The sequence below is a fragment of the Elgaria multicarinata genome, chromosome 5 (assembly GCF_023053635.1).
Source record: "Elgaria multicarinata webbii isolate HBS135686 ecotype San Diego chromosome 5, rElgMul1.1.pri, whole genome shotgun sequence".
NCBI classification, from domain to species: domain Eukaryota; kingdom Metazoa; phylum Chordata; class Lepidosauria; order Squamata; family Anguidae; genus Elgaria; species Elgaria multicarinata.
Genome location: NC_086175.1, coordinates 53,803,482 through 53,818,044, shown reverse-complemented (window position 1 = coordinate 53,818,044; position 14,563 = coordinate 53,803,482). Strand labels below are relative to the sequence as shown.

The following is a 14,563-nucleotide window of genomic DNA, read 5'->3' as shown; positions in this document are numbered from 1 at the left end:
GACCCATCAACTACATATCAGGGATGTTTCCCACCTGTTGTAATACCCCTAAAGCATAGGACAGACAGGGCAGAAATATAGTATTAAAAGGAAATAATCAACGTTTTAATTGTTGTAAACCGCCCAGAGAGCTTCGGCTGTGGGGCGGTATATAAATGTAATAAATAAATAAATAAATAAATTCTCTGTCAGCCTAATTTTCTGTGCATAGAGACTTTTTCTTCTCCTCCCATGGGGCTCTTCATGTGACCCACCACTGCCACCTACAGTCTGAAGTGGAGCAATTCAAGAACACCTGTAGCACAACAGCAGCTTGGCTTCGTTCGTTCCGATTCTCATGGAGTGTACCTAACAAAGTATCTCAATTTCTGCTAAGCATAACTCAAATCACTTCTTACCTCTTCCAGACTAAAGAGGACGCCACCAATCGGTGCTCCAAAGGCAACAGACACCCCTGCGGCCGCAGCCGCCGACAACACCTAGCATGGAAACATTGACACACAAGTCAAGAGTCTGTCGGAAATATACAGAAAATGTTATGAGGTGAAATGAGGGACTTGTGGAACCAACAGTACCTCTCTCCTCTTCCCTTCATTCTTGCTGTATTTTGAGAAGAGGCTGCTGAAAAAGTTGCCGCAGCAGCAAGCCACGTGTACAAGGGGCCCTTCTTTGCCAAGGCTGAGTCCTGAAGATACCACCAGAACCAAAGTTACTGTTTTGATTAAGAGGGTCCACTTGCCTAGGTAGCCCCTAATAATGAAACCGCTCAAGATGGTCTTTATCTGGAAGGCAGGAAGAACAACAGGGGTTGGCAGCTCTGACTTTTGTGCAACTGATAGGAATTTTGAAGAGGTCAGCTATTGATATTTTTTATTTCTTTTAAGGTTTATGAAAGTCAAGTGTCTAAAAATACAAATCAGATGTCACTTTCAATGCTAAAGGGTTCTTAATTCCGACTCCAATCACCTCTCCTTTAGCAGATTCCGCTGTCTTTAAACCTTTGCTCTGAATTTGCCTGAAGCATTGCAAGGTCGAAAATTATTCCCATCCACCCCAGTTTCAAAATACACACCAGTCCAGAAAGAAAAACTTACCTCTGGAATTCCAGAACCACAGGCGTAGGGAGCAAATACCCTGACAAGGGAGACAGCCAGGAAAGCAAACAATAAAGCCCACAAAATGTAAAGAAAATAATTTAGAATGTAAGCACTTGCACCCTGGGGAAAGAAAAAACAACAAGAACAAACAACTGTTAAACCAATCGAACAAGTGGCATGTTTCTGCTAGTTGCTGTATAAATAAGGGAGGGTGTGAAACAGGGTCCCTTCACTGAACTTAATAACAAGGCTGTTGAAGTACATATTACACATTCTGTTTCTTCAATAGCACAAATATCTTATTTTACGGCTACAATCCTAGATACACTTACTGAGGAGTAAGTCCCATTGAACACAGTGGGACTTTCTTCCAAGTAAATAATAATAGAACTGGCTGTATGTTATCTACATAGTATCTAAAGTAAAGCAATTTATACAGAAAATTCAGTGGAGAAATATATACACCAAACTCTATAAAGATAATGCATGGCAGTCACAAATATATTGTAAAGAATATTAAACAGATGCTGAAACATTGCAGGAATGAACATAGCATTTTTTGGGGGGGGGAGGAATGCATTAACTGGTCCTATTCTTTTCCAGCTGCCAAGAGAAAAACTACTTGCCACAGGTAGGGTGTACAGCAGGACAATTTGAAGCAGATAGGGGTGAGCAGGAGGGGAACGTTAAAATGTCTCATTTCTCCTCCATCCAATCAAACCAACTACAAGCTAATGTAACAAGCTCTTGGTAAGCCTTAGGTAGAACAAGGCTGTTAATCCACTATATCTACTTCTGGCTCAAATTAGAGCATTTCTGCAACATAACCTACAGGTGGCACTGTGAAATAGCAGAATAGTGCAAATAAACAAGTGAAACAAACATTTTCTCTTGCTTTTTCAAATAAATACTGCATTTTCCCTGCTTGCCGAAAGTGCTCTTTAGACACAGAAGCAAAACTGGAATCATGACATCATCTGAAGAACATGCAAACAACTGTGAGTAGGGAATGGCAAGTGCATGAAAAAGTCTTATAGAGCAGAAGCAACCCTGCCAGGGAGAAGAGAAGAAGCAATTCAGTGTAGAAAATAGTGGCCGGGGTAAACTCAGCCCATCTACCATGGTTTGTTTTAAAATCGATCATAACCCATTGCTAAATATATATAAGCCACCAATACGATGCTCCTGGGAAGTTAACAAGAATGGTATTTCATGTAGACCCAAAAGCAACACCAAATATTCTTAGCTTTATGCCAGAATGTCTGCTCAAATGATAGACAAATGTCTGCTCAAATGAAGCAGGCATGGTTTCCTTTCAGTCCCACCTGTTTTCTTACCTATTTGCAAAACATTGTTATTGATTGGGCGGCTCTTCTCCTCACTAATTTTGACAGCTGGATTTACTTATCTGACCAAAAGAAGAGATTAACGACATCTCTGTTTTGACACTTATTGATTCTGTGAGTAATTCTTATTGCTACAGCTGAAGATCATTTGTTTAAATTTCGCCATGAATGTCTTTGCATAGTGCTTTAAATAAGAGACAGCTATGGCAATAAGCATGATTCCTGTACAGGATGGACTTTGTTTGCAAATCAAGGTCCATACCAGTGTGAATTGAATGTAGCCTCAGAGGAAAAAGAGGACTGCTCTTGAAATGCTGGTTCTCAGAATCTTTGGTAGAATATCTGTTTGTCCTCTAAGTGTAGTTGTGTTGTGTTTGGCTTTTTTCCTTTAAGACTCAGACATAAACTTAAAAGACTTATTTTAGAGGGTGTATTCTAGACAGGCAAATATCTTATGTATGATGGAACTAGTTTAAATGTCCATTCTCTGCTCTGAAAAGAAATGCCTTGGGAGGCAGCAAATGTGCATTCAATCTAGTTCTAACACACGTTAAAGGTTACATTTGTCTTCAGCCTATGTTCCACAAAGAACAAAGGAGAATTAGGTTTACTGACTAGCTATGGAGTTCAGTTTACCCCCAAACCATTATAATGGACCTCATGTTAGGCATTTTCCCCATCCTTTATCAGCCTAAATCACACTATATAAACCATCCTTCCTCCAAAAAACTTACAGCCTCATTTTTCTTTCACAACAACCCTGTGAGGTGGATTCAGCTGAGAGATAATGATCTGCTATATACATAACACTAAACTATGGTTTAGTGTTACATGTATGAACCTTGGGCTTGTGAGCTGTGAGGAGACTGCAAACTTTTGTTTCCATTTCTGATTTCCTCCTCATGGCCTCACCGAAGAGAGAAGCACATACGCCTCAGGCTCATTCATGTTCCGCTAAACTATAATTCAGCATTACGTCCAAACACAGCTTTTGACTTGTTCGTGATAGCTGAATGCAACACTACATTGCTTTTTGCACTGGCTGCGTATTAATTTATTGGCTGTAGTACAAAGCTGTAGCAACATAGTAACTTGGCAAAGGATGGGTGAAATAACTCCTGCTCATTCGGGCACAATTTTGACATGAGATCTGGAGAGCCAGTGTGGTGTAGTGGCTGGAGTGTCGGACTGGGAGTTGGGAGATCCAGGTTCTAGTCCCCACTCAGCCACGGAAACCCACTGGTTGACTTTGGGCCAGTCACAGACTCTCAGCTCAACCCACCTCACAGGGTTGTTGTGAGGATAAAATGGAGAGGAGGAGGATTATGTACACCGCCTTGGGTTCCTTGCAGGAAAAAAGGTGGGATATAAATGCAATAATAAATAAATAAATAAAATTGGTCTTGGGAGTGTCAAAGCAGCAAACTGACCGTGAACCAATATTAGCTGTGTGAAAGTATTCTCTAGAGTGTTCTGTGGGCTTAATAAGTAGTACTGGTGATAATATCAATCTCTATGAAGAATGGAATACAGAAGGAAAACATGGCATGGTGCGTGTCAGATTTGCTTCATTGTTTTTCACATCAAGCGTCTGCTTTAGCGGCTCTTTCACACACACAAAAGATAATTAAAACAGTTTTGACAGATGTCAGAATTCATAACTGCTGTGCAATAAAAAGCTCTGAAGCCACGAAAAGGCACAAAACCTGAGGGTAAGATGGTGTTGTAAAAATATCCATCTATATACAAGTCTTCAAATTGTCAAATTCCATCAGCTATGGCAAGCAGAATTTATCAGGCGCAGAGAGAGAGAGAGAGAGAGGAGTCTGAACTGATTACATCTGAGACACTGCCCTCGAAGAATTGTCTACATAAAGTGGTATAAGAATTATTCATTCTTAGTACTAACAATGTTTTAAAAACCCTAAGAAGGATGCAAAATTTATATGGCAGCAACTGGGAGTTGTGGAACCATTAGCTATCTATATATATGGCTTTCCTTAATGCTTTTAAGTGCCCTGTAATTCCACTCACACTATGTTATTCCCTTTGCATCCATGGCCCAAGCAAAGAGCCTGTATGTTGTAGTGATTAGAATATTGGGCCAGGCCTCAGGAGTTTCAGGTTTAAGCTTCTCCCACCAGGTAAACTTGTGCCAGTCACTAAATGGGAGAGGGAAATTATGTAGCTCCTTGGAGGAAGAAAAGGATAAAAATTAATAAATAAAGTAATGAACCTTTGTGGAATGCAATTATGTTAGTTCCAAGAGGAAGGTGGTATTTTATAATCCCAATTTATGTGCCTATGTGCAAAACTTTGCACATGTTCAACTAAGAGTAGTTGGCCCAATAAGTGGCAGTATCTTTCCCACATATTTTCTTAAAAATTGCAATCTCGGTTTCAATTTCAATTAAGTAACCTTGGCTACAATCCGAGGAGACTTTAATATGAAAGAGAGCACATATTCTTTCACCTTCAGCAATCTTTTCTGCAGTTTATATGCGGGACTCCTTTCAGGTTTAGTAGAACATGCCTTTTTCATGAGAGTTCCTTGTTAAAATATTAACTGGGAAGGAAACTACAGCATGAGAATTAAATGAAAAAAGTGTAACCATACCTCTGACTGGTTAACTAGAAGTTCAGACCATTTTTGCCATTGAGGACATTTGTCCCTGTCCTCAAAGGTTGTTTCGTTAAATGTCCAGCAACACTGCTCATGGCTGTACCAAAATGCTGTTAAACAGACACCTTCCTTCAAATCTGTCATCCAGTCCACAGCTAAATCTATAACTCCAGCTAATGTGCCTGGCAGGGGGGAAAAAAACATTAATAGAAAGACATGGAATATGTGTTTTGAGAAATATGACAGACATTGAATAAGGGTTTAAAACATGGGCTCACAGAAGTGTCCCATGAATATGAGTCAATCCATGAACAGGTGGTGTTCACACTCAAACCCATGTTAAGTCACCCTGTGGTGACCAAAAGAAGAGCTTACAACCTCTCACTCCCTGAACTGTATCTGCACTTTACAACTGCCTATCCAAAGAACTGTCTCACAGCCACAGGACCACTTCAAGAGCATGTATCCTGAGAACATACATCTGTGGGTTAGAAGAAACCTGAGCAAATAGAAGATAAGAATTTTTTTTAACCTTCTTGTGTGATTTACTGTGCAATGTAATGTTTCTTTTAAATACCATCTGCTTTTCTTGGCTTACCACTGAGAATTTCTAAACAGCGCCGCCTCCCGCACAACACACACAAGTAAACTTATTCGTCTAGACAAGAAGATGGTCGCAACCCAAGCAAATATATTCTTGTCTAGACTGCTCCATGAGCCAATAAAATCAATGAGGTCAAATTGTAGTGGTGGGGCTACTGTGCAGATCTCATTCCAAGATCAGGTCACCAGATGAAGAAGGAAGCACCATGTGTGCCTGTTAGTTTCAATACACTGGTCGTAAAATAGGAAATGACTCAGAAATAAATTTGGGGCACATTTGTAATTTACTTACATTGCACAGACTGGAATGTATGTAGCTCTTAAATATACTTGCCTGAATTTTGTTTAAATCTTACAATATTTCTCCCTATCTCTCTTTCACACATCTGACAGTTTTTTTTTTAAACTACATAGCACAACAGTGACATCAAGTGGTAGCTGATCTCAAAGAACATGCTTCATACTGGGACAGTATTAAGCAGCATATGGAATAAAATCTTTAGAGTGACCTATCAAAAATTACAAAGCAGTTAGCACTTGATGCAATGGTTTGCCAAATTTGAACTTCCATATTTCATTTTGTCTCACAAATGGAGACAAAAGGATCCAAGCATGTGTAGATTTGTATGCTCACAATAATACTGGGAACAATTCTAGTATGTACTCCCAGGACTAACCTAGAAAGTATAGTATGGCTTTTCCTAACCTGGCATTGTCCAGTTATATTAGACTACAATTCCACTGTCCCACAGTCAGCACCATCAATGGATGATAGTGATAGGAGTTGTAGCCCAACACAATTGGACTACAACTCCAGCACCAGGTTGGAGAAGTCTGATATAGTGAATGGGGAACATGAAGGTCTATGAACATACAAGGGGCATTCCGTGATCAGGACAAATTATTTTAATTCAGGAAACTTGATGTAATAGCTTTCTTTTATTTTTCAATCATCCCAATATATTGCCTTTTAATTGATATTAAGCAAAAACATTGCTTTATCAATGTAGTTAGGTAATTTATTTCGTTTTACAGCAAGGATAGAAATAAATATTCTATAGTCATTGCTTAATAATAACATTGGTCTGTGAAGAGTTACTAATGATAGATCTTTATTTTATTTCACAATTACAGTTATTACTGCTTCATCCCATGAATCCAGTAATTTCCCAGAACTTTCATTCATTACCTTTCTTAATGCTGTTGCCGGAATACTTGTAAACATCTTTTAACAGTTCTCTGGCCCAAGAGCTTAATTATATTTTTACTTGGTTGCAATATCTCTTCTACCTTTATGGTTTTATCTAAGATGTTCTGTTCAGTATCAATTGGCCTTGGGATCGTTAATTATTTTGTAAGAATTTACTTATCCTGCATTAAAATATATAGGACTTGCTCAGACAACACACTAAGTTAGGCTGCTAACCCTTCTGCAGCAAATGGTTAGTGAGCATGTTTAAACCATGGTTATGTATGTGGTAAGGAATGGTTCACATGACACATTAAACCATAATGTTTAGATCAAAATGCTTAAGCATTATGGTTTAGTGTGCTGTCTGAACTGGACCATAGTTTTACAATAACGTGGACATTATGCATATGTTAAACATTCTTCTTAAGTTCTTATCTCAACTAGAATGCCAACGTGCTGGGTGACTTATTCCCTTTCTCGGCAATGTTTGCCTACCATCAGTCATCTGTGGAATATGTCTCTTTCAAAGCTAAATGTTTGCTCAGCTCTTCTATTGTCCTGTATAGGTACTCTGATTATGGTTATACTCTCTTTCTACTTGCTTCCAGTTCTGTTCATATGTCTTAACTTCTCTTTTTACTTAAATAAGATGACAAGCTGAGTAAGTGGCCTCCACTGACCCACTGGTACCCATGGGCACCACATTGGACACCCCAGATTAGTACATGTCCTTCAGCAAAATAAGAACATAAGAAGGGCCATGCTGGATCAGACTGAGGGTTCATCTAATCCGGCACTCTGTTCACACAGTGGTCAACCAGCCATCGGCCAGGGATGAACAAGCAGGTCATGGTGCAACAGCACCCTCCCACCCATGTTCCCCAGCAACTGGTGCACACAGGCTTACTGCCTCGGATACTAGAGGTAGGACATAACCACCAGGGCTAGTAGCCATTGATAGCCTTCTTTATTTTCTTAAAGCCAGCTTTGAATTTCATTTGGTGTGTACACCTTTCACAATATTATATACACCCTTCCAAGTGAAATGACCTGACCCATTAAACAACAAGTCTTGTCCATCTGGATCAATTTTAGATTACTGAATTACAGGATCTTCATTCTTTGCATCTACTATACAGGAAACAAACAGATTTTCCTGGAAACTCAGCAACTTGTTAAAATATTTCAGCTTCATCTTTGGAACAGGGATCTAAGGCAGTTTGATTTGGAATTTTAAAAATAAAAGTGAAGGTAGAGATGATGCATATAATCCATCGAGTGAGTAGAGAAGAAATGCTTTGATTCTGCTTGAACAGTGATACAACTTCTCTTCATTAATGCCTATTTTGTAGCATTAGTTTAATCAGGGCTGGAGAAAGGACACATAAGAGTGAAAGAAAGCCCAGCTTATCAAAGCATTTCCATTTACAGGCATATTTTTATAGAGAAAACACGTTACGTGTTAATATTATTTTTTCTAGGTCAATGCTCAGCATGAGATTTTACACATATATCCCAAAGCACAAATCATAGCTGCATCTTATTTAGCCATATTGAAACACAAAGAGATCAATCTGCTAAACCCAACGTAAGCAAGATGTACCCAGAGTGAAGCTCTGAATATTTATAATGGTCAACACGACTTAATATTTTCTTCACAATACCTGCCAGCAGGCCTATAAGAAGCATCACAACCCAGCCTGACCAGGCATCCAATAAACTTTTGATGAACTCCCATATTGATTCCTTGCTTTTGTTTGTAATCTAGAAGAGAGAAAAAAACCCACTTTAGTTGGCATATATACCATTTTTCTGTTTTCTATAGTACATCCCAATAGATGAAAAGGGGGAAAATATGTATGACCTGATGGAGTATGACGTCCATGTACTTACAATGACATGCATGAGTGCAGGACATGTCAATGACCTAGTTCGCACGATCATATGTGCTCGGCGCTATTTGCCTAATTACCCACAGAGGCCACAGGTTATTTGAGGGTTATTTCCCCCTCAAATAAGCCATGCCTCCTGGGTTCAGAAGACATGACAAACTGCACCCGGGTGGATAATTAGACAAATGGCAGCACACACCATGGCTTAAACAAGCCACCGTAGCTTGTTTTAACAGCAGCGATCATGCAAACCAGGACAATGACAGGAACAAGTCAAATTGCCTTGATTCAACCTGAACATTGATCACCGATAGGCTTTTATTTCAGATTATACTGCAAAATATGTTCATTTCCTTCTATATCTTACTCTTACAAGGGACAACGAGCTTTTCTACACGAGGCTGTTAATTGCTCTATCTGTTTTCGGTTTCACTGTAGAACTGAAATCTGAGCTCTAAACAAAGAACTTTCCTGTCCTGCTTTTCCACTACAAAACCTCTAGGTGGAGCTGAAAACAAATACACAATAGCAGAAATACAGAAGTACAAACAGTGCTTCCAGAAATAATACCCTATTTCCCCTATTCTAAAAAAAGACAAAAATGGGGAAGTGCTCTGAAAAAATAGAAGCAAAACTGGAGGATCATGACATTGTCTAAAGAACCCATAATAACCATGAGTAAGGAAACCTGAGTGCACAATAAATGTCTTGTGTAGAAAAGCTCAACAACAAAATGCAGGATAAATGATCTGGATATCAAATTTAAACATTGGGAATAACCAGTTTAAGGATTCATACTCCACTAGAAGGCAATTTGAAAAATGCATGGTATTAGACAGCCAGTTCCTTCATCCATTTTCTCATTGTAACCATTTTAAGGTAAAACCCATCCATGGAAGAAAATTGATAATCTACCCCTTGTAATATGCTCCTGGCTTTTGAAATATAATGTTCACATACCTTTCTATGTCTGTCTGTGTCACGTGATTTCTCCCTTAACCAATCAATGGTATGAAAGTCTTCATAAGTCCCAACATCAGGGAAAGGTTCATCCAAAAAATCCATCAGATTTCCAGAACCATTCATGTTTCCTGCATTAACCATATTAATACCTATAAGGAAAGGAAAGAAAAGGACAGGCTAGCAGGGTTGAAATGCATATTTTCATGACTCACCTTGTTATCTTCATCTCCTGTCTATATTGTATTTTAAGTAGGACTTGGAACACCCACTTTCTTGGGATATTTATGGAAATACCTGTACATCCATTCTTCCTCCCCACTCCCACTGTTTTCCCTCCTGCCCTCCCCCATTACTCCCAGCAAAGGAAGAGCATGATGTAATCTGAAAATAGGAGTGGTGTGTATTAGAAGAATAAGTGAAATCTCTTTCCACTGGCTTTTTGTAACTCCAGGCACCTACTAAGCCAATGATCCCGGACAGGACGCTTGTGTTTTCCCATGGACATACAATTGTTCAGCTTATTATGCAGATCAGTGTTTCTCTAACAGCAGCTTCCCATGCCACATGGCAATCTTCTTTTGAAATGTAAGAGGGTTACATAAGCACTTTGCGATGTGGCACGGGGCCATGCTGTTTAAAAGAAAAAGGGGGAAAGAATTCCATTGGATCTAAAATCATCCTCTGAACCTTGACCATGGCCATACTTCCTTGATAAATACGCATCTGCCCTTTGAATTTATTATAGACCCCAAGTTCCCATGATCCATCACTTCTACAAATAATGTCCCTCACACACTCATTCTACTCACACAGCAGTAAACTCATATGAGAACTCCCTTTTCTTTCTTCTAATCTCTAAAATCATAAAATCATATTTATTTTAAAATAAATAAAAATAAATAAGGCCATTTTTCTAGTTCATGAAAGGGAAGGGTCAATCTTACATGAATTTGGTTTTCTGGTGTTCTTCTACTGATCCAAGTAGGCCAGTTTCTTGCCAAAGTAAACAGTTGATAGATTATTGGACTTGTGACTTGTATGGGAGACATGTTTTACTCATTGACTTGTATGTAAACATGTTTGGATCCCCTTTATCTTAGTGATATCTGTGACCACAGAATTAGTGTTAAACCAATTTGCAGAAATGTATTAATAACCTCCAGGATTGCACTGACGAGTTTTCTGCTTCTGCTCATGCAAACCCACACACATACTTTCAGCTTTATAAATAGAGATAAGATTATCAAGCACAGAAGGAAAAATTTTGCTAAAAAAGAAGCATCAACATGGCTTCTGCAAAGGTAAGACCTACCTTACTAAATTCTTTGAGAGTGTCAATAAGCAAATGGATAGGAATGATCCAGTAGATGTTATATGTGGACTTTTAGCTAATGATGCCAAATTACATAGGGTGATTAAAACAAAAACGGACAGCAAATTGCTCCAAAACTCTCTCCAAACTGAGGGAATGGGTATTAGAATGACAAATGTGGTTCAATGTAACCAAGTCATGCACACTGATGCAAAAAATAAAATAAAATCTAACCCTACATTCACATTTGGGGTGATGGAATTTCAGAAGACCAGGAAAAAAGTGATAACATGCATAACACTAGAATAGTGGGAGTTTCAGGACACATAAAAGTACTTCTTCACACAGTGCATAGTTCAGCTTTGGATATGCTACCACAAGAAGTATAGTGATAGCCACCAACTTGGATGGCTTTAAAAGGGGATTAGAGAAATTCTTGGATAAGGCTATCAATGGCTCTACTAGTCACAGTATCAGAGGAAGCAAACATGCTTTTGAATACCAGTTACTGGGGAACATGACCAGGATGTTGCTAACACCAGGAGGTTGAGGGCTTCCCATAGGCATCTGGTTGGTCATTGTGTGAACAGAATGCTAAACTAGATTTGATCAGATCCAGCAGGGTTCTTCTCATGATACTAGACCGAAGGGATTCCTATTATTAGTAGCAACTGCCTCACATATTCTTAGGTTTTAGCTGAAATCCCAGAATATCCAAGGACAACAGTAAAGGCACAATTTTACTGTGTGGTAGTCATCCATTTACATAGCTGCCCAGCCTGTACAGTGCAGTTGAAAGTCAGCATGGGCCAACTAAAAATGGTGCTGCTGTGGTCTGAGTCAGTTGTGTGACAGAATCCTTTTAAGAGAGTCTAAAGACCAAGCAGCACAGCATGAACATTTGCTGACAAGCACACAGTGATGCCCTTGAAAGGGTTCGGTAGCGGTGGTAGAAGCCCTGCATGCTGCCCCTTATTGTGCCATGGGCCTCACGTAGTGGAGCCCAATATTAGTTAGAACTTGAGGTTTTGTTTCTTTCTCGGTTTAATTCAAAAACCCTCTTATATCAAACAATCTTAGTTTGGACATAAGAAATTGTCTTTTAGACTCAGCTGGAGTTTTCTTTCAGACTTCAAATGCTATCGGTTCATATCTTGCTATGTCAGCATGAACTTTGGGGAAAACGTTTTCCTCATATGTTCCCAGCTAGTATTTTTGCAGTGCTGTAATTCACACACAGTTGGAGTGAAAGACTTCAGAAGCAGCTTGAGCAGTTGCTTTGCGTGAGGTTTAGCAAAAATGTAGCCTGTCTGAAAACAACAATTCTTTATATGTAAAAATTAGGAAACTTCAAATCAGAATATTTAGAGCTACATAAAGCACAGGGGTTCTATCAGATTGTTTCAGGCAGTGTTGGGATTCAAAGGTCTATGTGCACATTCTGTCTGCACACCAGGCTCTCTTCCTTCCCAACTTTTGTTTATTTAAGACGTTTCAGAGGGAGCAATCCTACATCTCTTAGACAACGTCTGGAGAGGCATAGATTTTTCGGTTTTCTGGCTCCAAGCTCATAAACAGCACTCAGAGCTCATAGACAGTGCTCAGAGCTGGGAGCCAGGAAACCCCATCCCCCCACTTGCAGCCAGCGTGGCTTAAACCATGGTGGTTGCCTCTCTGTGCTTGGTAAACCGAGCATGGAGAAGGTGAAAAGGGGGGGGGTGTCCCGGGGGGAGAGGAGGAGACCATGGAAGCTGGTTTAAACAGTTTCCTAAGCGCCGTGCAGTCTCCCCCCTCTGCCCGCTCCGGCACCCTCAGCTAGACAGCCAAAATTGGCCATCTAGCCCAAAATAAACTGGGCAGAGACCACGGAGAAGAAGATCCCCTCCGTGCTGCAACCGCCCTGCATTGGATAGTGATAAGACCCCAAGTTCAGGGGCTTAGCTGCATTCTCAGGGTACTTACAATATACAACAAATATACTATTTCAATCTAAAAAAGTCATAAATTCACAAATATATTTTATTTATTATACTTTCAATCCACGCAACAACACTGGCTCTCTGGGTGAATTACAAAAGCTAAAAGAATTTCACTATAAAGCCACAAACGTTAAAAGCCTAACACACAAAACAAATCAAACAGCACAGGAATAAATATAAAATATATAAAGGCGGCCATAAAATCTAAACTCTAAAATGCTTGGGGGGGGGGGGGGGAGAGAAAAAAACTTTTCCCTTGGCACCAAAATGATAACAATGTAAGCACCAGGCAAGGCTCCTTGGGGAAGGCATTCCATAAATGGGGTGCCACAACTGAGAAGGCCCTCTCTCTTGTAGCCACCTGCCTAACTTTAGTGGGGGCACCCAAATATGACCTAAGAGTCATTAGATCTTAATGGCAGGCCAGCAAGTTATGGCCTTAGAAAGATTCTTAAAACAGGCAGATTTGTATGAGTGTAGGCAACATGGTGGTCATGAGCACCAATACATCCCAGAAATCTTTCATGCTGCCAACCAAAGTATCCTACCCTTCCCACTTTTTTTTAGTTAACACATTTTCTTACTAGCAGCAAGGATTGTTGGTGCTGAAAACTGTGGGTTCAAATGAGTTGTCCAGTGTGTTGGAGCTCAGAGCCCCCTCCCACCTCTGCCTTGTACTCAGTCTTCTGGGCAGGTGACTTGTCCTTTGCCATGCTTCCCATAGAATAGTTTCTCAAATTGCCAAATGTACCCACAATCTCAAAAGGTTGTGTACCCCCGGTGTAGGCAGTCCTTCAAATAACTTGGACACAAACTGTTTAAAGGCTCAAAGCACTTTGAATTGTCCTTCAAAATGCACTGCGTATTCATCTAGAATTCCTAAGAGCCTATTGTATTTCCTGAAAAAAGCACTCCTAATGTCTGATGAGTAACATTGAGAGATAACTTGGATTTATTTATCTTTTTAATAATCCACCTCACATGCACAAGGAATCACTTTTTGTGCAGACAGGTCTCAGTGAATCTCACCCAACCTTACTAATATTAAAGAGGGACTATTATATAGCAACACACTCCAGTGTAATTTCATTACAGTATTTCAGTAAACCAGGTGGTGGTACTAGGAAAGACGTCCGTCCACAATCACAGGCACCTGAGCTTCTGACACTTAATTTAGGCAACGTTGGGAGAGATCACCATTCCCCAACCTCGTGCCCTCCAGTTGTGTTGGACTGCAACTCCCATCATTCCCAACCACCATGGCCACCCAGTACAGAGATACGGGGTTGTTTCAGATTGGTCCCTTGTGTGATGGAAGGCTCTTTGATCCACTGGAGACTTCTGGGAGCAGAAAGAGAGGGGGAGATGACCTGACACAAAAGAGGGCAGGGCTCCTGCAGCTTTAACTGTTGCGAAGAAGAGGGAATTTCACCAGGTGCCGCATGCATACAAACGATATCTGCTAAAATTCCCCTTTCAATACAACTGTTAAAGATACAGGAGCCCTGTCCTCCTTTCCATATGGTCACCTTAATTTCTTTACTTTCAAAATGTAT

General features: G+C 39.9%; 1 protein-coding gene across 1 annotated transcript in view; it reads right to left on the bottom strand.

The window, feature by feature from the left end:
* The window catches only part of CLCN4 (chloride voltage-gated channel 4), a 49,109-nt gene that overhangs the window by 28,150 nt on the left and 6,396 nt on the right, over nucleotides 1-14,563 (bottom strand). The window contains exons 2-7 of the mRNA XM_063126367.1: nucleotides 9,714-9,865; nucleotides 8,526-8,625; nucleotides 5,061-5,248; nucleotides 1,095-1,217; nucleotides 576-782; nucleotides 399-479 (exon numbers count right to left, since the gene is read on the bottom strand). Of these exons, the coding sequence (XP_062982437.1) occupies nucleotides 399-479; nucleotides 576-782; nucleotides 1,095-1,217; nucleotides 5,061-5,248; nucleotides 8,526-8,625; nucleotides 9,714-9,857 (843 nt within the window). The 5' untranslated portion in view covers nucleotides 9,858-9,865. The remainder of the gene's footprint in view (nucleotides 1-398; nucleotides 480-575; nucleotides 783-1,094; nucleotides 1,218-5,060; nucleotides 5,249-8,525; nucleotides 8,626-9,713; nucleotides 9,866-14,563) is intronic.